The 23121-nt window shown below is 40.2% G+C and overlaps 1 protein-coding gene across 2 annotated transcripts in view; it reads left to right on the top strand.

Moving 5' to 3' along the window:
* The window catches only part of LOC122539943 (glucocorticoid-induced transcript 1 protein-like), a 64880-nt gene that overhangs the window by 35566 nt on the left and 6193 nt on the right, over positions 1–23121 (top strand). For both annotated transcript variants that reach the window (XM_043675143.2, XM_043675144.2), the window contains exons 3-6: positions 6114–6203; positions 13090–13206; positions 13734–13877; positions 22187–22406. In XM_043675143.2, coding sequence (XP_043531078.1) covers positions 6114–6203; positions 13090–13206; positions 13734–13877; positions 22187–22406 — 571 coding nt within the window. The remainder of the gene's footprint in view (positions 1–6113; positions 6204–13089; positions 13207–13733; positions 13878–22186; positions 22407–23121) is intronic.

Here is a 23121-nt window from a genome sequence, read left to right on the forward strand (position 1 = left end):
AAGGATTTGATTAGAGTAAATTTAAATGCATGTGATACCAGGTGAGGGTTATAAATGTCAATAAATCCAGTAAGGAATTTAAGAGAAAATTCCTTTTTTTGCTCAAAATGACCAAAGGATCTGTGTTGTAGAGCTCTATGAATCTATAAGGAATATATGGAGTGAATAACAGCCATTTAAGGTGAAGCTGGGAATAGGATATATTGATGGGTTCAGTGAAGGCTGGGAGGAAGTGTAAGAGTAGACTGATCTGTCTTCACACTGAAAATGTACTATTTTGTCTGAAACTGATTGCAGATGGGAAATAAGTTGGTCTTGATATTCCTTCTCAGGGCATTTAAGGATAGACTCTGGGGTTGCCCATGGATGGGCTATCCGTTTTGTGGGAGGGAATTTTGCTGATGGCAGATTTTTTTTTCCAATTAGGAAACCTGGGAAATCACTTACCTTTGAGTGCTTTCACAAGGCTTTGTACTGCAGCTAACTGGCCGACTGCTAAAAATTATGAAATCTGAAGGACCTGTTACAAACTGGCAACTAGAAGTGGTCTAACCTCACTGCTTTTGTTTCAGTCCAGCTTTTGAAAAGGGGTGTTTATGTTAAGTGATATGCATACTTTTATTATTTTGCTTGGATTGCAACGTTGAATTGACCTTCCAAACATGCAGTCATATTGTCAGTTTCCCACAATAGGCTCTCTTTGGGTCGTATGTTGTCGAGTGTTTTTTTTTTGTGGCTTCAGGTTGAACTACATTTTGCTGTGTGCTACATCTCTGTCCCTTTTGACCTTGATCACTAGATGCTTGTTTTCCCTTTTACTGGATCTGTTTGGATTTTCTGGTGCTATGTTTTAGACCAGAAGTACAAAAAACAAACCTTTTCCATTAGCTGAGTATTCCTCTTCAGAGATTTGTGTCATGCTTCATTCTCCTTATTGAAAACATGATTTCTATGTAAAAATCAATGTGGATAAGTGTGAGATACTGAACATGTGGACACAATATGGTGTACGGGTAGCATTCAAGAGTTTGCAGGAGCAGAGAGTCATGGATATATATTTGCAAGTCATTAATAGTGGCAGGCAACAGCATGTTCCAAACATGGTGTTTCAGGCTTCATAAGTTGGGGTAAGGAGTACAGTACCAGAGCTATCCGGTTATGATTAACTTAATAGATATTGGTTAGAATTCAGCTCGCATACTTTGTACAGTTCTGGACACAGTGTTGGGAATGCATTGTAGAGGTGGGTTTGAGAATTATTCTAGGAACCATGATAGATCAGTAATGAGACATAACTTCAAGTTGGGTCTGTTTTTCCTTGGAGAATATTAAACCGTAGATTTGATGGGCTTCAAAATCCGAGTGGGTGTGGTGGAATTGTGTCTACTCTTAAACTGTGCCTTCTCGTTTGCAATTTATTTGCACAAAATCAGCCCACGCAAGATGAGGAAAAACTTTATCAGTGAGCAATTCGGATATGGGTGAATCTTCCTGCAGTTTTGAGAAGGGCTTTGTTTCTATTTAAATACACATTCAATGTGTAGGGTTATGGGGGGCAGGGCATAATGGGGCATGTCAGCTCTTTCTACTGTGCTGAGATTTTTACCCTGATTGCTGGATTGTTTTAGACAGAAAGCTAAATAGCTTTTGTACTTCTGTTATACTATTAATTTTGATGGTATAAGTCATTTAATGAGTGCTTGACCTTCCTCATGATAAGGGTGAGATTTATTTGTAATTCTGGACCTAGACCAGACAAAATGATAGACGCTGAAGGCACAGTGAGACCGAGACAGATTTGGTAAAGGACAAGAAAAAAAGCAATTAACACGAGGGCCCAATCCCTGCTGCCACTGAAGTTGCCTGAGTCTGGACACTTAGTAAAAGATTTGTGAAAATGTACCTTTTCAATTAACATGATTTTGGCAAGTTTTGCAATCCAATAATGAAAGCAAGGGAATGCAAATGGAAATGCTGGTAGCATTGCTGGTTATCTTTAATTGTATAGATTCTTGCTGATGGGAAAGTAGCAAATGTAATTCCACTATTTGAGAGGGTGAGATGGTACAAAATTATACAACTATTAGTTGATGTTGTACATAACTGTTAATCATTAGAATTTAAATTGGTATGGGTTTATATATTTGACATACCTATTTTGGGAGCTTTGAGGATATTACTTGTAGCAGAGATGAAAGAGAATCGGTGGTGGATCTCAAGGCTTTTAATGTTGTGCACAGGAGGTTAATAATGTTAGATGGTTTGTCCTATGTCCCTCTTAAACACCTATTCATGTACCCATTCAGATCCTTTTTAAATGCTGTAATTGTACCAGCCTCCCACTTCCTCTGGCAGCTCATTCCATACATGCACCACCTTGTGCATGGAAAAAGATGTCCCTTGGATCCCTTTTAAACATTTCCTCTCTCCTTGAACTAGCTGTCTAGTTTTGGACTTCTCCCACCCTAGGGAGAAGATCTTGGCTATTCATCCAATCCATGTCCCATGATTTTATAAACCTCTAAGGTCATCCCTCAGCCTCCAATTCTCCAGAGGAGAAAAAAGCCCCATCTTTGCCTCCCTTTGGAATAGGGGATCTTTTGTGTACTAAACAAATGTGATGACCATTGCACTATGGAAGTGCAGTGCAACACAGCGCACGTTTGTGGGCTGTGTACTATTGTGGATTGATAATTGAGTAACCAGCAGAAAATAGTAGGGATAATGAGAGACTTCTCAGAATGGTGGTTCTTACCAGTAATGTGCTTCAAGGAGAAGTGGGGTCACAGCTGTCTGCAATCTATGTAAATGATTTAATATCAGGGACCATAAAGTCATAGATGTACAGCACGGAAGCAATCTTCGGATCATCTCCTCTGATCCAACTGGATATCCTGTACAAATCTAGTCCCATTTTCCAGCATTTGGACCATATCTCTCTTAAACCTTCCTAGTCATATACCCATATAAAAGTTCCAAACCAATGCAACATCTTATAAAGCAGTAATTACTACTCCTGGAATTCAAGTAAATCAGCTCCAACATTGAAAATATCTCAGAGGTGCAGCTCTTACAGCCCCAATTTTTCCCATCCTCCATTTTGGATTATCCAAAATCCAATTATAATAATTCCAAACTTAATACTTGACTCCACATTTTCACTAGTTTTCTTCAAGCAGCTAAGTGAATGAAAGTAGCAGATAGAAGCTAAGCATTCTCTTGTCAAATAAAACAGACCGCGTTTGTTAAATGGTGATTGTGGAAAATATTTATCTCCTTGAACTAGCTGTCTAGTTTTGGACTTCTCCCATCCTAGGGAGAAGATCTTGGCTATTCATCCAATCCATGTCCCTCATGATTTTATAAACCTGTTTTATTTGACAAGGACAAGGTACCCTTTGAACTTGTTCAATTCACTGGAAGTTAGCATGCAGGTGCAGCAAGCTTTTGGTCTGTTATCTAAATGTATTTTCCATGGCATGCAACAGGTTCACCATAATAATCCCTCATATGGTGGGATTGACTTGACACACTGGGTATGTAGTCTAGCATTTAAATAAAAAGGATGATTGCATTGAAACTTCAAAAATTCTTGCAGGGTGGACAAGTCTAGAAGCACTAGATATAATCTTGGTATAGAGGGGAAAGTCATTTAGGACTGAGATGAGAGAGGACCATAGCTTCTAAGGTCATTGAATGTTTAGAATTCTGTACCTCAGGGCTGTGGAAGCTCCAGGTATGGAGAATGTTCAAGCCAGAAGTAATCAATTTTTTGGATATGAATGACTACCAGGAATATGGGAATAGCATGAGGAAAGTGGCATTTACTTAGATGAACAGCCGTGATCTAATTGAATTGAATGGGTTCAGTTGGCAGAATGGTTACTCTAGCTCCTGTGATCCTGTTGTTTTTTTTTACAGAAGATGATGTGAGTAAACTGCAGGGATGGATAGGCTTACAAAAAACAATTCTGCTCTAAAGTATCATTGATTTACACTTCAACAGAATTAGGTACAGATGTTAGCATGAGTTCACATGTGGGCAAAATGCTGCAGGACTTCTATAATCTACATCCTGGATCAGTGGTGCTGGAAGAGCACAGCAATTCAGGCAGCATCCGAGGACAGGCAAAATCGACGTTTCGGGCAAAAGCCCTTCATCAGGAATCATATAATCTACAGCCTAGCAAAGTTAAAATGTCCATTTAACAAAATGTTAATATTAAGCCTTTTTGGAAAATTTTGGTAAATGTTAATTTAAGCAGCCTTTTGAGAGCCAAATGCTTGCCAAATCTGAAGTGAGTGTTTGTTTGCATTTCATTTGAGACTGGCATGTGGAAATAATGTCTGACAGAATAAACAGTAATTACTCAGCCAGCTATTTCAACCACTGGCCCATCATAACTTAATGCAGATTAGCTGCTTGCTAACTTGTTTTCTAAACTGGATATCAATTCTTGCTTGTCTTTAGTTTCAAAGTACTAATACTTATAATTCTTCATGTTGTTGCTCTTTTGAACCTAGACTAAAAATAGCTCCGTACATTTCCAAAGGTTGAGGAACATGTCAAATCATCTCCATTTTTGGTTAGGTTTAAATTCCTCGAAGACAGGCCAATATTGCAGTTTGTTGAATCTTGAGTATGTGCTGATGAGCACAAAATGCATTTCAGTTAATACAGTTCCAATTTGGCGTTAGTTTTCTAGGTTAATAAGGAAGGTGATCTAATGTACATCTAGCTAGAATGCCATCCTGACCCTGGTTTCAGATAAGAGGAAATGTTTACCAGGTTTCTTTCAGCAGGTGTGTTTTCAAATGTACAACATGAGAGAGGAGACTGCAATGTAAAGTAAATCAAAAGCTGTTGAGCAACTGGACTTCATATTGTAATTCTCTCCCTTTCTAATATTCTCCCCATTGCCCAAACTGTGCAGTGGTTATGATAGAATTAAGGGAACGTTTCTGAAAACTTGAACACATTTGTCTTGCATTTGTTGCATTGCATTAATGTGCACAAATTTATTTATGCAGTATTTACAATCTTGTTTTTCATACTCCTTGCATAGTAGTTTAATGGAATTTAGTGTTACTACATTTCTTGTAAGTATTTGAAGTTTTAGTTTTCCAGCATGGATTAAAATGCATTAATCTTTACATAGATGCAATGGAGCCAAATTGTCCAGCTGGTTCAATGCAGAAAAGCTACATATAATGGCAGAGATTATGGTGGTTGTTACTGGAAATCATTGCAATTTTGAAATTCAAGACATGCCAGTCTCAGAATGAGCTTTGCATGAATAGTACGAGCCAATCCCTAGCAAGTTGTTATCTTCAGGGTTAAAGTTTGCAAAAATGCAATAAAGTTGCACCTCTAACTTTGTTAGCTTAAATTTGGCGAAAGCATATTTTCTATATGCCTGGAAAATTTGTTGCTGTGTTCTTGTCTGCATAGTCAATTTCTCCAGACTGTTCGGTCAAATGCCAAAATCACCTACTGCTGTAGAGTACAAGAAATTGGCAATTCTTGTACTAAATAATTTACCCAATTCATTGGATTTTGATTACACTTTATTAGGGATTTATACTTTAAATCAAGAGGCAAACTATAATTCCTTGGACATTGTATCTAATCCCATGCTTAATGTAGAATTAGAAACTTCTTTATATGCCAGAAGAGCTCCAACCTATTTTTTAAAGGAGATTTTTTTTTCAGTTCCCTGTATATTATTGTAAGTCTGTGTATTTTTAGGGAGCAACTTGTTTAATCGGATGTGGAACATCGGGTTGAGAGGAGTTGAATCCTTTTTTGTATTCCTGTTCTCAAATTGTAAATGGCCAATTTAGTCAAGGAATAGTTGAGTTGGCATCATTTGTTTTCACAACTTGTGTATTGTTGCAGAACATAATGAGAATATTTTCTGTTCAAATAGAAACATTAAGAATTAGAATAGCTTTTGCTCTTTAATATCCAGTGATAAAAATGTGCTGATAATTGAGACCAGACCAAAATTGATTTTGTTCTTTTGTATTTAATAACTAAACGCATGCTATTTAAAACAGAACAAATAACAAGCAGTGTTTTTCAACCAAAGGGTTTCTTTTTGTATTTTCAGACTCCGAGCACCTGGCATGAGATAGGCCTGAAGAGGAAAAACTCTCATAAGCGTTCTGCATCATGGGGCAGTGCAGATCAGCTGAAAGAGGTGAGACTGAAATCCATGTTGCCACAGCTGTGAGGCCTTTTGCACTCTGGTTTAATGCACATGCTGTAGTGTTGGGTTTGGTCAACATACACTCATAATTAGAAATGGCTGACAAGAATAGTCATGGAAAGGTTGTCATTACATTGAGGAACTTGAGAAGCAGGAATTGTTCTGCTTTGAGAAAAGGCTGTTCAACAATAACTTGGATGTTTATTACATTAAAACAATTAGCCCTTCACAGGAGTATGTTAAAGCAATGTACAATTGCTCCATTGTACTCAAAGCAGTTGTTTTGACCAAGAGGTTGATCAGATAACCTAATGTATGTTAATGTAGCTTGGTATCAGTGTTCTGCTTCTATAAAGCATTTGGAAGCATTTCATTGTCAAATATGCTACATAATTAAGTAGGCACCCAGCCACATAAGGTGTGATGACCAAAAGCTTTATCAGAAAGGCATGGTGGCTCAATGGTTAGCACTGCTGCCTCACAGTGCCAGAGACCAGAGTTCGAATCCAGCAGAGCTTTGAATGAGCTTAATTTTATGGAGGGTCGAATGCAAAACTGATCAGCTCGAGGCAGGTGGGCATCAGTTTTGGATATAACATGCTTTGGGAGGAAGAATGGATGTTTTGTAGAATGGTAAGGGAGTCGGGGGAGGTTGTGGGGTGAAAAGGCAGCTGCAAGAGGATTTTGGCGAAGGGATTACCTGAAGGTATGCAAAGTCAGGAGAAGGGTCCTGAACACCAATGCAAAACATGTTTAATTCTCTGGAATGAGCACTTTCAGTTAAGTATAAATCTGAGATTGTGATAAGAGATCCAGTAAATTGGGTTGCAACTGTTTCAATGAAAATGTTCCAGTTTTGTGCATGTGCAGTGGCATTTCATTTGTTGTAATCTCTCAATCTATGGGAGTTGTGCTTCGGGTGATGGCTTTTCCTGTATAGAAATGTCAGTTATTTTCAGAAAATATTTTGAACTCGCTTTTACCAAATTAAGTTTTTAGGTATCAAGGATGTTTGTGTTGTGGCTTCAAGCTTAATGAGAAGTTGACAGTTGTGGGTTTGAATTTGAACTGGCTCCTGCCAATACAAATAAAGATGGATTGTTACTTTGTGCTCCCTAAAATCTCAGAACCCTCAAAAGGCTTTGACTCCTGATTTGGAACATGAATGGTCTTCTGATTTGCCAACAAAAACTGCAAATGGCTGGAGCGGCATAATGTACTTTTTCTTTGCTGTGAATTAGAAATAGCAAGTCGAAGCTTGCTCCCTTCAAAGTTAACTTAACAATGTTGTCTTGATGATCAGTGGGTAAAGTGTTTAAACTGCAGTTAATCTTTGAATGCTCAGATACACAATTGCACTTATTATCTTCAGCTTGCACATGCTGTAGTGTTAGGTTTGGTCAACATACACTCATAATTGGAAATGGCTGACAAAAATAGTCATGAAAGGTTGTCATTACATTGAGGAACTTGAGAAGCAGGAATTGTTCTGCTTTGAGAGGATTGAGGGATTAATCCACTAGAGTGCTTACTGGCCTTTTTTAAAGGCTGCAATGGTTCCACTGCATTGTGATCTATTAATATATCGGCCCCAATACAACTTGATTTTTGTTGAGCTTTTGGAGCACTTGTTTTTCTTGTGACCTTGAGTAACCAAAGGCTTGTTGGTTGACTAGAATTGCCATACTGCTGGGTCTAGTATGACCAATTTTCCTGCCCTCTGCTTTTGCTTTATTCTGCAATTGGTGACTTGACTTTTAGTCCATGGATTTTAAAAAAAGTCCTCTTGTGCTTAGTACAGTGCAGCAATGTATTCATGCACTGCTGCGTGGAGCTGATCATCATCATTTAAATCATCTTAACAAGTCTGTTCACACTACAAATCTCTCAAACATTCAAGTAGTTTAGTTCAGTAGTATAGCATTTGTTTTACAGGTCTAATGTAGACTAATGTTCTTAAAACATGTAACAATGCAGCCAAATTCTTTTATGGGCAACTTTTGGCTTGTTCTAATTGATAATTATTATGTTGTGCTTCGATGACCTCCTGCAATTAGGACTGCGGTTTGCTCTGACTGATTCATATGCTTACATACAGTATAAATGAGGATAAAATGCCCATTGCGCTTGTGTGCCCCTCCGCCCAAAAAAAATAAATCTGGCGCTTCAAATATTTGCCACATTATGTTGTTTTTTGTTTTTAAAGAAATATTCTTCTGAACAGTGTCTGGCAACTCAGGAACGTGAAGCATCCTCACTTGTTCTGAAAGCGAGCTCTACTCAGTGATTGCACTTATTAGCATTTCATTAGTGACTTACATTTTGATATATTTCGGTCATAGTTATGCAGCACAGAATAGGTCCTTTGTTCCAACCAGTCCATGCTGACCATAACCCCAAACTAAACTGGTTCCACCTGCCTGCGCTTGACCCTTATCTCTCCAAAGATATCTTATTCAACTTAACTAAATGTCTTTTAAGTGTTTGTAGCTGGACCTGTGTTCACCAATTCCTCTGGATGTTCATTCCACAGTGCTTAAAAGACAAAGCTCCTTGTTATATTTTTAATTTTTCCCCTCACCTTAAAAATATGCCCCCACCCTAGAGAAAAACCACTTGCCATTTACCTTGTCTATATCCCTCCTGATTTTTATAAACCTCCATACGGTCACCTCTCAACCTCCTATGCTCCAGTGAAAAAAGTCCCAGCCTATCCACCACCACCTTGCAACTCCAACTTTCCATTCCTGGTAATATCCGGGTAAATCTCTTCTGAACCCTCTCCAGTTTACTAATAACCTCCTTGTAAGAGGGGATCAGAACTGGACACATTACTCCAGAAGAGGCCTCACCAATGTCCTGTGCAACGTGAGCATTACGTCCCAACTTCTATATTCAAAGGTCTAAGCAGTGAATGTAAACGTGCTAAATGGTGCTTAACCACCCTATCTATGTGATGCAAACTTCAAAGAATTAGTTACGTGAACCTCTAGATCTCTGTTCTACAACACTCCCCAAGGCCCCACTTTTAATAGTCTGTTTTACCAAAATGCAATACCTCACCTACCAAATTAAACTCCATCTGCCACCCTTCAGCCCAGTGACCCAGTTGATCAAGATCTCTTTGTAATTTTAGATAACCTTCATCACTATGTACTGTACCACCAATCTTGGTGTCATCCACAAACTTATTATCCGTGCTTTCTATATTCTCATCTAATTCATTTATATAAATGACAAACAAGTAGGTCGAGCACAAATCCCTTTGAAACATTACTAGTAACAGATCTCCAGTTCAGTAAGCAACCCTCCACTGCCACCCTCCATCGTCTCCTGTTAAGCCAATTTTGTATCCAATTGGCAAGCTCACCCTGAATCCGATGTAATATAACTTTACTAGTTAGTCCACCATATGGAACCTTGTCAAAGGCTTTACTGAAGTCCCAGTCAGCTGTCTGCTGCTGTGCTCTCATCAGTTTTCTTGGTGACTTCATGTTACTATATGCAAACAAGGTATTACACAAAAGCAAGTTTTTTTTTTTATTTGTGGTTATATAGACTTCTGGCAAGTGAACTCGACACTACTTTGGGGTAAATGAGAGATGTAACCACACATACCTTGTATCCGTGCCTGGATATGGTGGAGGCTTGGGCCGAGATGCATCTGTTGCCAGGTTGTTTTGTGATATAATAGGGTGATAGTACACCTGGTTTTCTGTAAGGAAATATGGTTTTCAGAAAGCATATAGAAAATTAACTCTTGGATGACTACTTACAAATGTGTTTTTTTTGTGAAAATTCAAAAAATTCCTAAAACTGCCCTTTAGCAGTCAGCTGGAGAATGCCAATCCTCTTCACATTGGGGGAGGCGATGGCCCAGTGATATTATTGCTGAACTGTTAATCCAGACAGGCAAAAGTGAGGACTGGAGATGCTGGAGGTAAGAGTAGAGATAAGAGTCCAGATTAGTGGTGCTGGAAAAGCGCAGCAGATCAGGCAGCATCTGAGGAGTAGGAAAATCGGGCAAAGTTCCATCAGGAATGAGGCAGGGAGCCTCCAGGGTGGAGAGATAAATGGGGAGGGGTGGGGCTGGGGCGAAGGTAGCTAAGAGTACAATAGGTGGGGTGAAGGTGATAGGTCGGAGAGGAGGGTGGAGTGGATAGATGGGAAGGAAGATTGGCAGGTAGGACCGGTCATGAGAATGGTGCTGAGCTGGCAGGTTGGAAATGGGGTAAGGTGGGGAGAGGGGAAATGAGGAAACTGGTGAAGTCCACATTGATGCTCTGGGGTTGAAGTGTGCTGAGGTGGAAGATGAGATGTTCTTCCTCCAGGCATCGGGTGGTGAGGGAGTGTGGTGGAGGCAGCCCAGGACCTGCATGTCCACGGCAGAGTGAGAGGGGGAGTTGAAATGTTTGGCCACAGGGCGGTATGGTTGATTGGTGCAGGGATCCTGGAGATGTTCTTTAAAGCGCTCTGCGAGAAAGCGTCCAGTCTCCCCAATGTAAACAGACCACATCGGGAACAACGGATACAATAAATTATATTTGTGGATGTGCAGTGAAACTTTGGATTTAGAAGGCTCCTTTGGGGCCTTTTTCAAACTGTGCTGCTTTGTAGTCTGAGTCCATGTGGGATCAGTTGGTTGCAGAGGCAAGCACTGAGGAAGTCGATGTGGCTGTGGTAGCGAGACTGTTTCAGGACATGTTGAAGAGCTTCAGAGCAGAGAAGATTACCTGGGGGTTGCAGTGAGAGTGAGACAGACTCTGAGATCCTTGTAGAGAGAGGAGGAGGAGAACAACTTCAAGGTATGATTTGGAGTGAGCTAGTGTGCTTCCAATTAAACATGTTGGACTATAACATGGTGTTGTGATTTTTAACTTTCTTCAAGGTAAGGGACTTGGGTTCAAATCCAACCATTGTGGATGGTGGAATTTGAGTTCTGTTTAAAACTGCAATTGCGAGTCTCATATTCATGACTTGATGGAAAAACTCATCTGGTTCATTAATGTCCTTTAGGGAAGGAAACTGTCATCCTTACCTAGTCTGGCCTACATGTGACTGCAGACTCAGCAATGTGGACTAAATGTTCTTATGAAATTCAGAGCTGTGCATCTTTTCAGGCAAGAAATTGCAATCAATCTTGATGCTGCTTGCAAGGAGCACCAGGAAAATATGCAATAATCTTTACAGTTGGACCATGTACTTGGCTGTATAGAAGTTAAGATGTGCCATGTTTGTTGACTTGTAGTATTTTCCTTTTGAGCAAGTCATTTCAATCCCTTCCTTTCTTAAATTTATTTTGGGATGTGAGCTTTGCTGACAATTGTTCATCATCTCTAATTGCTCTTAAGTTCTGGTAAGTCACTTTCAGAGTCTTGAAAATTTTACAGACTGACGTGATGGCCTACCTATGGGAGTGTTTCACTGTTGAGATCTCCCTTCAGCTGAGATGTCAAGTTAGGACTTGATTGACCCTTCAGGTCAATATCAACAACATCTTACTTGAGTAAGAGAATTGAGGGTGTCATGAGCGTCATTTTATTCATGGTCAACATATTGGTATCATCAGGCTGCTTATCTTGTCATTTGTGGGACTATTGCAATGCTTTCCAAAATCTTTTCCACCATGACCCAGTTCTTGAGCTTTGAGGTCATAATTTTCAGTGAGATTTGAGGGACTGGGAGGGTGGAGATGGACAGGTTGGCTGGCTGAGAGTGGATGTTTGTTTGAGTAGGAACATAACTGTTGTAATGTGGTCAGAGGTCCATGATGTCCACTGGTATCTTAGAGCCAGACCCCCTAACTTTTAGCCTGTGACCCACTTAGAGTTTCGATCCCCAATTTAGGAAGCTGTTGGCTGCCTGACTTCCCTCCGATTCACCAATAACTACTCTTTAAAACAATTCATTGTTGACTCTGAATGTTCTCAGATTATGTCAGGTGCTACATAAATGCGATTTGCATGGTTGCTTTTTTTATCTATTGCAACTCTATTTCTAGCTTTAAACAAACAATAAAATGTTGTGATTATTTTATTGATTATTCAGTTTGCAGAGCACACAAAACATTGTTAACCACTAGGTAGGACCCAGTTCAAGCTTAGACCTGCCTGTTGATTATCACTTACTTTTTTTTTGGAAACATGAGAAAATAGTGATTACCTAAACGAGTTAAAAGGCTCATTTTTAAAAAAAATACATTGCAAGCTAAATTACTGCAACTACATGCCAGCACGTATCTTTGCTTTCCACTTTCAAAATTAATTGTTAACTTGGCCAGTATCTCTGCTTGATTCAACTTGGGTACAAAGATTTCAATTAAGTTCTATTTATGGAGTCTTTAATTTGAATTTCATTCACTTTCTTTAAAATGAAATTCCTGTTGGAAGTATTTTGCTATTCGTGGTTTATAACCCAGTTTTCAAAGCTTGAATATAAAGTCTTTATTTGTTATGTAAACTGAATGCAATTGCTTTTCATCTTTAAAATGCCAGGCTCTGTAAATTAAGAGCATTGCCGAAGCATAATTAACTTCAATTAAGACTTGCTAGCTTCAGCTTATCTCTTCTCCCTGTAAATTTGGCTTTTTATTTTAAAATTTATTCCCAGCATATTTCAGAATATAGATGTTGCATAATCTAAGACAATCCTACAGCTCCTTGCTCCTTTATGCTAAATTCCAAGCCTAGGGTGCCTCAACTCTTTCTAGTTTTTCTCCTAAATGCAGGCTTTGAAAGTTGCTCTGATGCTTAACAAAAATATTGAAATACTACTTACACTGGAAGTTAAATTACCTTAAAATATTATTCCTGCAGGAAAGGGAAAAGTAAAAACCTTTGAAGTAATGTAACTTGTTTGCTTTCTGCTATCTCCCCAGATTGCAAAGCTCAGACAGCAACTTCAACGCACTAAACTAAGCAAGAAGCATGGTAAGGATAAAGAGAGGCAGTCACCTCTGCATGGCGATCATGCTGCTTTGGGTGTAGTACAGCAGGTAAGAGGCTGTGATGCAAGTTGTCCTTGTTCAGCCTGTTTCAAACGACGGTTAAGTTTTTAATTAATAATATTACTACTTAATACTCAACTTGTACCCTGTTAGTTATTGCATGAATTTTGAACTTGGCCTCAGTGTTTCCATGTCCTGAATTTGACTCTTCAGTACAGTTCATATTGATCGATAGAAACTTAAAGGGAGTGCTTAAATAATTGAAGCACCTGTATTGTTTGAAAGTGAACTGGTATCAGTCATGTCTTCTGTAAACCTCATACATTTAATACTGAAATGTCATATGAGATTGTAAGTTTGATACTTTAAACTTAAATAAAATTAGCCCATTTAAGGGATATTTAGATCCCAACCACTTGCAATTTTCTGTCCCTGCTTCTGTGATCTGTTCATATAGCCTTTTCTGCTCCTACACAAGTTGTGTTTTACCTTCACACTGTCATTTGGAAATATGAACTTTTCATTCAATTGTGCATACTTTTTTTTTCTCAAATTGATTTATTTGGCTTTGAAAGGGAACTTCCAAGTTTGTACCAATTCTGCCAGCAAATCTTGCCATCACAAAGTTAATTCCACGACTTAGAAACAGTTTGGAGGCAATAAATCAAGAAATTGAAGGAATGTTTATCAAAGAACCCGGGGATAAAGAGTTACTGAAGGTAGGTAGTTTTGTTAGGATGCTGATTTTAATTACTTAGATGTTTTATTTGAGTATTGTTTACAGGCTTGATGAATGCACCTATTCCTAACTGCAGAGCTTTCCTGTTTAAATGTGTGCTTCAAATTCAAATAACTTGCATGAGAATTTTTTTCCCTTTAACTGTCTGTACTGTAGTACACTAATAAGTTATTTGATCCGTGTTCTTGATTTAATTGCAGGTGTTGGCAAGAGTTGCGATGTAGTAGGCCAAGGTATATTGGAATTGGCTTAATGCTCTCAGCTAGGTTTTTTAAAAAAAGTCATTATTGCTCTCATGTAGTAGGTAAGGCAGATGAACTTAGGGCTTGGATTAGTACCTGGGAGTTTGATGTCATTGCTATTACTGAGACTTGGTTGAGGGAAGGGCAACTAAATATCCCAGGATATAGATGCTTCAGGCGGGGTAGAGGGAGGTAAAAGGAGTGGAGGTGTTGCATTACTGGTCAAAGGAGGGCACGATGAAAGACTCTAGCAGTGAGGCAATATGGGCAGAGCTGAGAAATAGGAAGGGTGCAGTAACAATGTTGGGATTGTACCACAGGCCTCCCAACAGCAAACGTGCAAATCGGTGGAGAGATCATAGATGTAGGAGCAACAGAGTGCTGGTGATAGGAGATTTTAATTTTCCAACATTGACTGGGATTCACTTAGTGTTAGAGGTCAGAATGGAGCAGAATTTGTAAAAGGCATCCAGGAGGGTTTTCTAGAACAATATGTAAGCAGTCCAACTCGGGAAGGGGCCACACTGGACATGGTTTTAGGAAGTGAGCCTGGCCAGGTGGTTGAAGTTTCGGTGGGGAATTACTTTGGGAATAGTGATCACAATTTTGAGTTTTAGAATATTCATGGACAAAGACGAGAGTGATGCTAAAGGAAGTGCTAAATTGGCAATTATACTAAAATTTGGTAGGAACTGGGGAATGTAGATTGGGAGCAGCTGTTTGAAGGGCAATCCCACATTTGATATATGGCAGGCTTTTAAAGAGATGTGGATTAGAGTTCAGGAGGGCTGTTCCTGTGAAAATGAGGGAGAGAAATAGCAAGATTAGGGAACTATAGTCATTAGACAGGGAATGTAGGACCAATCTGAAATGATAAATGAAGAGGGTTAAAAGGGATCATGAGATCCTCAACAAGCAGGGTTAAGGAAAACCCCAAAGCCTTTTATTCGTAAGTAATGAGCAAGGGGGGAACGGGGGAGAGGGTTGACCCACTCAAGGACAAAGGAAAGATTTGAGTGGAGTCAGAAAATGGGTGAGATTCCTAATGAGTACTTTGCGTTGGTATTCAGAGGAGAGGATCACGGCAGATGTTGAGGTTACGGGTAGATCTTTAATTACTCGGTCAAGTTAGCAAAAGGAGGGAGGAAGTGTAAAAAGGCATTAAGATGGACAAGTTCCCAGGTTCAGATGGGATCTATTCCAGGTTACTAAGGGAAGCAGGAGAGGAAATAGCTAGGGCTTTAACAGATATCCTTGCAGCATCCTTGAAAACAGGGGAGGTCCCAGAGGACTGGAGAATTGCTGATGTTTTCCCCTTGTTTAAGAAGGGTAGCAGGGATAATCCAGGTAATTACAGACCTGTGAGCCAGTGGTAGGGAAGCTACTGGAGAAGATACTAAGGGATAGGATATATATCCATTTGGAAGAAATTAGGCTTATCAGTGATAGGTTGCATGGTTTTGTGCAGGGAAGGTCATGTCTTACAAACCTAATAGAATTCTTTGAAGAGGTGACAAAGTTGATTGAGGGAAGGGGTGTGATGTCCTATACATGGACTTCAGTAAGGCATTTGATAAGGTTCCCCATGGGTAGGCTGATGGATAATGTGAAATCGCATGGGGTCCACGTGTATGAGTTAGATTGGTAGAGAACTCGTTGGGCAACAGGAGACTGTAGTAGTGGAAGGGAATTTCTCAAAATGGAGACCTGTGACCAGTGGTGTCCCACAGGGGTTTGCTGGGACCGCTGTTTTTTGTGATATACACATGATTTGGAGGAAGGTGTAGGTTGCCTCATTAGCAAGTTTGCAGATGACACTAAGATTGGTGGAGTAGCAGATAGTGAAGGGGACTGTCAGAATACAGCAGACTACACCTGGATTGGAGAATTGGACAGAGAAATGGCAGATAGAGTTCAATCTGGAAAAATGCGATATGATGCAATTTGGAAGATACAATTCAAGAGTAAACTATACAATAAATTGACAAGTCCTGGGGAAAATTTGTGCCGAGTGATCTGGGTGTTCAGGTCCATTGTTCCCTGGTTGAAGGGCAGGTCAGTCGAATGGTCAAGAAGGCATATGGCATGCTTTCCTTCGTCAGACAGGGTATTTAGCACAAGAATTGGCAAGTCATGCTACAGTTGTATTAGACTTTGGTTCGGAATCCTGCGTACAGTTCTGGTCGCCACATTACCAAAATGATGTGGATGGTTTGGAGACGGTGCAAAGGGGGTTTACCAGGATGTTGCCTGGTACGGAGGGTGCTAGCTATGAGGAAAGGTTGAGTAGATTAGGATTATTTTCATTGGAAAGGAGGAGGTTGAGGGGGGGGAGGGACCTGATTTGAGGCGTACAAATCATGAGGTGTAGGCAGGTGGATAGCAAGAAACGTTTTCCAAGAGTGGAGGACTCCATTACTAGGGGTCTTGAGTTCAAAGTGTGGGGAAACATTCGTCAACAGAGGGTGGTGGGTGCCTGGAGTGTGTTGCCAGTAGAGGTGGGAACGATAGCGTCATTTCATATGTATCTAGACAGATACATGAATGGCCAGGGGACATAGGGATACAGATCCTTAGAAAATAGGTGGCAGATTTAGATAGAGGATATTGATCAGCACAGGCTTGGGTGGCCAAAGGGCCTGTTCCTGTGCTAAGATTTTTATTGTTTGGAAATGGCATTTACAAAGAAATATGTGCTGACCTATTTTCTGATCAGCTGCAGTGTTACTGTAGTTGACCAGCCTGGCATTTACATTTACTTAAAGTTGTACAAGAAAGCTTAAGAATAATCTTTTAGGGTTGCAATTACACACGTAAAAGTTGGGTGTGCCTTTTGGGGATGTTTGTTCCTCTAATACTACCACCACCACCAATTTTTTTTGTTAATTTTTTTTTTGTTTCGTATAGTGCCTTGAGCAGGATGTCAGATAAAATCATTTTTTGTTTTGCTGGAAGTGCCCATGTGCAGATGACTATGGATAGAACTTCTTTTCAGCAGAACTGTCCACAGATTGAATCGCCTGCCAGTACCCAGTGTCCAGGTTCCCCTAAATGTTAAGTGTGAAAGAAAATCAATTTTATTTAATTAATCAAGGAGTTCTAAGTTGAGGGTTTCCATTCCACCTCAAACTGGGTGCATATTCTGAAATGAAGCTTGAGTATATTTTGGGAATATTGCGGTGTTGGTGTTGTCATTCCATCAATTTTGTTAAATTTGAGTTCCTGTCAGCTTTTGCAGTTGGATTTTAATATGGCACTGATGAAGTGCCATTCATTCATTTGAGTCACTATGTCCACACCTCTCTGGCTGTCGGCATGTCTTGAGTTAGAACTATTCTCTGAAAGCCTGAGCAGATAATCTCGGCCCGCACTTGATTGTATTGTTTTTTTAGGTGCTGCTTTTGGATGGGAAGTCAACTAAACTGGTACATTCTCACTGTATTCTGATCAGTACTGAGCCTCAACTGTGCCACAAAAACAGGGATTTCTTTCCATTGTGAAATTCAAAATTCCCATAATAAGTGACCCCAATTCAGTTTTTCATTTTATCAGTTTTAAATATTTGCGTAGTTATTCTTTAAACATAATCCATTAGGTTGGAGAATAGCCCATTATAATAGTTTGATCTTATCCAACAAGTGCTTTCCTGCAAAGTAGTATTGCATATAATTAATTTGCATACTGCACTTATTTTTCTCTCCAATCTGAGATGGAAATAAGATAAATGGTTCATTAATTTCTGGTTAAATCCCAGATAATTTCTGGATTAGGGTAAGAATATAGACTACAGCATCTGGCATCCCTAAGCAATGGAGAAAGTGAGGACAACACATGCTGGAGATCAGACTTGAAAGGTGTGGCATTGGAAAAGCACAAGTCAGGCAGTATCTGAGGAGCAGGAGAATTTATGTTTCGGGCATAAACTGTTCACCAGGAATTGGGGCTTATGCCCAAAATGTTGATTTGCCTGCTTCTTGGACGCTGCATGACCTGCTGCGCTCTTCCAGTGCCAGACTTTTCAATCCTTGAGCAACGCTAGATCAGGTATATCGTGTATTAGGTCTCTCTGAAAAAGATAGTATTTCCAAAACTGTAGCATTGTCTCATTAAAGAATTGCAAGTCATGTTGTGGTGAGTACTGAATGTGGGAATAACTGAATTTTCAAATTTGTATGTGTGCTACAACCAAATTGAGCATATGGTTTAAATCTTGATGTAGAGGTGATTCTGCTATAACTTTTGTTAATGTGAATTCACTACAACACAATTGACAAATTAGGGACACGTTTCTAAAGCGTGTGTTTGCTGTAATGTAGTTACATCGCCAACAGTTTAGGCGCTGATTCTAAAGTGTTTTTTTATATAACACTGATTGCACAAGAGCACAACCATGTTAGAACAGAAGCCGTAGCGTCATAGAGATGTACAGCATGGAAACAGACCCTTCAGTCCAACCTGTCCATGCTGACCAGATATCCCAACCCAATCTAGTCCCATCTGCCAGCACCCGGCCCATATCCCTCCAAACCCTTCCTATTCATATATCCATCCACATGCCTCTTAAATGTTGCAATTGTACCAGCCTCCACCACATTCTCTGGCAGTTCATTCCATACACGTACCACCCTCTGTGTGAAAAGGTTGCCCCTTGGGTCTCTTTTATATCTTTCCCCTCTCATCCTAAACCTATGCCCTCCAGTTCTGGACTCTCTGACCCCAGGGAAAAGACTTTGTCTATTTAACCTATCCATGCCCCTCATAATTTTGTAAACCTCTAAGGTAACCCGCCAGCCTCCGATGCTCCAGGGAAAACAGCCCCAGCCTGTTCAGCCTCTCCCTATAGCTCAAATTCTCCAACTCTGGCAATATCCTTGTAAGTCTTTTCTGAACCTATTCAAGTTTCACAACATCTTTCCGATAGGAAGGAGACCACAATTGCACGCAATATTCCAACAGTGGCCTAACCAATGTCCTGTACAGCCGCAACATGACCTCCTAACTCCTATACTCAATACTCTGACCAATAAAGGAAAGCATACCAAACGCTGCCTTCACTATCCTATCTACCTGTCACTCCACTTTCAAGGAGCTATGAACCTGTACTCCAAGGTGTCTCTGTTCAGCCACACTCCCTTGGACCTTACCATTAAGTGTATAAGTCTGCTAAGATTTGCTTTCCCAAAATGCAGCACCTCACATTTATCTGAATTAAACTCCATCTGCCACTTCTCAGCCCATTGGCCCATCTGGTCCAGATCCTGTTGTAATCTGCGGTAACCCTCTTCACTGTCCACTACACCTCCAATTTTGGTGTCATCTGCAAACTTACTAACTCTACCTCTTATGCTCGTATCCAAATCATTTATGTAAATGACAAAAAGTAGAGGGCCCAGCACCGATCCTTGTGGCACTCCACTGGTCACAGCCCTCCAGTCTGAAAAACAACCCTCCACCACCACCTTCTCTTCTACCTTTGAACCAGTTCTGTATCCAAATGGCTAGTTCTCCCTGTATTCCATGAGATCTAATCTTGCTAATCAGTCTCCCATGGGGAACCTTGTCGAACGCCTTACTGAAGTCCATAGATCACATCTACTGCTCTGCCCTCATCAATTTTCTTTGTTACTACTTCAAAAAACTCAATCAAGTTAGTGACACATGATTTCCCATGCACAAAGCCATGTTGACTATCCCTAATCAGTCCTTGCCTTTCCAAATACATGTACATCCTGTCCCTCAGGATTTCCTCCGACAACTTGCCCACCACTGAGGTCAGGCTCACCGGTCTATAGTTCCCTGGCTTGTCTTTACTGCCCTTCTTAAACAGTGGCACCACGTCTGCCAACCTCCAGTCGTGCGGCACTTCACTTGTGACTATTGATGATACAAGTATCTCAGCATGAGGCCCAGCAATCACTTCTCTCGCTTCCCACAGTTCTCTGGTACACCTGATCAGGTCCTGGGGATTTATCCGCCTTTATGCATTTCAAGGCATCCAGCACTTGCTCCTCTGTAATCTGGACATTTCGCAAGATGTCACCATCTATTTCCCTACAGTCTATATCTTCCATATCCTTTTCCACAGTAAATACTGATGCAAAATGTTCATTTAGTATCTTCCCCCATTTTCTGTGGCTTCACACAAAGGCCGCCTTGCTGATCTTTGAAGGGCCCTATTCTCTCCCGAGTTACCCTTTTGTCCTTAATACACTTGTAAAAACCCTTTGGCAAATAGAATTCAGGAGAATCCAATGTCCCCGTTTTGACCTCCTGATTTCCCTCGAGTATAAAGGAAGTAGGAGTATACTTTTCTAAGGATTCACTCAATCTGTCCTGTTCATACCTGACACATTCTTCCTTTTTCTTAACCAAACCCTCAATTTCTTTAGTCATCCAGCATTCCCTATACCTACCAGCCTTCCCTTTCACCCTGACAAGAATATACTTTCTCTGGATTCTTGTTATCTCATTTCTGAAGGCTTCCCATTTTCCAGCCATCCCTGTACCTGCGAACATCTGCCTCCAATCAGCTTTTGAAAGTTCTTGCCTAATACCGTCAAAATTGGCCTTTCTCCAATTTAGAGCTTTCAACTTTTAAAACATCACTATTTTAAATCTAACAGAATTATGGTCACTGGCCCCACAAGTGCACCCCCACTAACACCTCAGTCACCTGCCCTGCCTTATTTCCCAAGAGTAGGTCAAGTTTTGCACCTTCTCTAGTAGGTACATCCATTTCCAGAATCAGAAAATTGTCTTGTACACATTTAAGAAATTCCTCTCCATCTAAACCCTTATCGACTGGGACTGCCATAGTGTTGTTTGGAAAGTTAAAATCCCCTACCATAACTACTCTATTATTCTGACAGCTGAGATCTCTTTACAAGTTTGTTTCTCAATTTCCCTCTGACTATTGGGGGGTCTATAACACAATCCCAATAAGGTGATCATCCCTTTCTTATTTCTCAGTTCCACCCAAATAACTTCCCTGGATGTATTTCTGGGAATATCCTCCCTCAGCACAACTGTAATGCTATCCCTAATCAAAAATGCCACACCCCTTCCTCTCTCGCCTCCCTTTCTATCCTTCCTGTAGCATTTGTATCCTGGAACATTAAGCTGCCAGTCCTGCCCATTCCTGAGCCATGTTTCTGTAATTGCTATGATATCCCAGTCCCATGTTCCTAACCATGCCCTGAGTTCATCTGCCTTCCCTGTTAGGCCCCTTGCATTGAAATAAATGCAGTGTAATTTATTAGTCCTACTTTGTCCCTGCCTGCCCTGATTTGTTTGACTCGCTTCTGTTCTCAACTGTACCCATTTCGGATCGATCTCTTTCCTCACTGTATCTCCCTGGGTTCCCCCCCCCCCACCTTACTAGTTTAAATCCTCCCAAGCAGTTCTAGCCAGTTTCCCTGCCAGTATATTAGTCCCCTTCCAATTTAGGTGCAATCCGTCCTTGTCCAGGTCACTTCGTTGCATTAGATCCAGTCTCAATACCAGAAACTTGGCTGTTTGTGCTACGTTCCCCTGAGAATCCATCACTCCCTACATTTTCCAAAACAGCATACTTGTTTGAAATGGGTATATTTGTAGTTATTGCATGATAAAGTAGTTCATTGTCTTTGACTGCTCATACAAATTTAGGCAGCTTGTAACTAGTATGAATAATTGAAAAGAAATACAAGCAGTTTTATATTTTCTATAGCTTGTTAAAAATGTTGCCATGTAAAATTTTACCTGGTTGCTCTTCACCAAATCCTTGCTATAAGTGAGGGGATAGGTACGTGGACTTCCTGTGGATAATTCGGAAATGCAGTTTGCACTATAATAGTATGGTCCTTCACAGTTTATTGGGAATTTCTATCTGTCAGGGCCTATCAATTAAGGAAGGGATGGGGAAAGATTTGGGTCTGGGGAAAATCTCAAGTATGTGAATCTGCATATATTGAGTGTATTTTTAATTATTGGTCACTGTGTGAATTGTGGTTTGGAGACTTTTATATCTAATCACTGACTTTTTGTCTTTCCTACATCTGCTTTGTAGATAATGGAGGCACCTGATGGGCACAGGGCACCCTTCCCTTCACAACGACACAGCAGCAGTTCTCAAAGTGAACCTTCACCCATCCCTCTTGAGCAGACGAGTGGCTATAGTAGTCCTTCTCCATATCCCTCCCCATCTCCTTCCCCTTCGTATCCAAATGGAAGCCAGGAAGAGGGGCCATGTATTATAGAAGATGTATCGTTTTTTGTTCGAGACAAAGGTGAGGTTGTGGTCTAATTTGAAAGACTTATTTAATCTGAATCACTTGGAATAAAACGCAACTGAATTATTTTATTCCCAGAAATACATCCAGGAAAGTTATTTGGGTGGAACTGAGAAATAAGAAAGGGATGGCTCAGTGGGAAGAGCCAGGAAGGTGTGAGCAGCTTTCTGCTATTGTGGACTTACATCTGTTCTGTGATGTTGTTTCAATCAGTGTCAGTAATTTCTTTGACTTTAATGGACTTTGGAGCTAAGTTTGATCCAATATTTGACGTACCTAAGACACTGATTCATTGTACAGTTTTAACACTTGCTCTGGCTAGAATATGCTTACTTTGCACTTTGCCTGGTCTTAAATAGCAGGATATCCATTAAGAGATTAAGCAATTTATGGATGACAATATTCACAAACTGAATAACCTACGCAATACAAACTGAGCTATTAAAAGTGCAAAAGAATATTGATGTGCCGCCACCCCCCCCCCCCCCCCCACTTGAGTTGTCACTTCCTGTTGCAGTTTTTCTCCAGCAGTAAGCATACTACAAATTACTGTCCTGAGATACCTTTTCTTATGTATGCTTGTGTTTTTGCTGATCGCTTCCCTGTCTTATCATGTTCAATTTAGTCTTGGCTTCTATTAATACTTTGACAATGTTGCTTTTTGTTAACTTGAGCAATCCAGTAGAAAAATGTTAATATTAACCAACAGAAA

The sequence above is a fragment of the Chiloscyllium plagiosum genome, unplaced genomic scaffold, assembly GCF_037043375.1.
Source record: "Chiloscyllium plagiosum isolate Xiang-an unplaced genomic scaffold, Cpla_swu_hap1 HiC_scaffold_32, whole genome shotgun sequence".
NCBI classification, from domain to species: Eukaryota; Metazoa; Chordata; class Chondrichthyes; order Orectolobiformes; family Hemiscylliidae; genus Chiloscyllium; species Chiloscyllium plagiosum.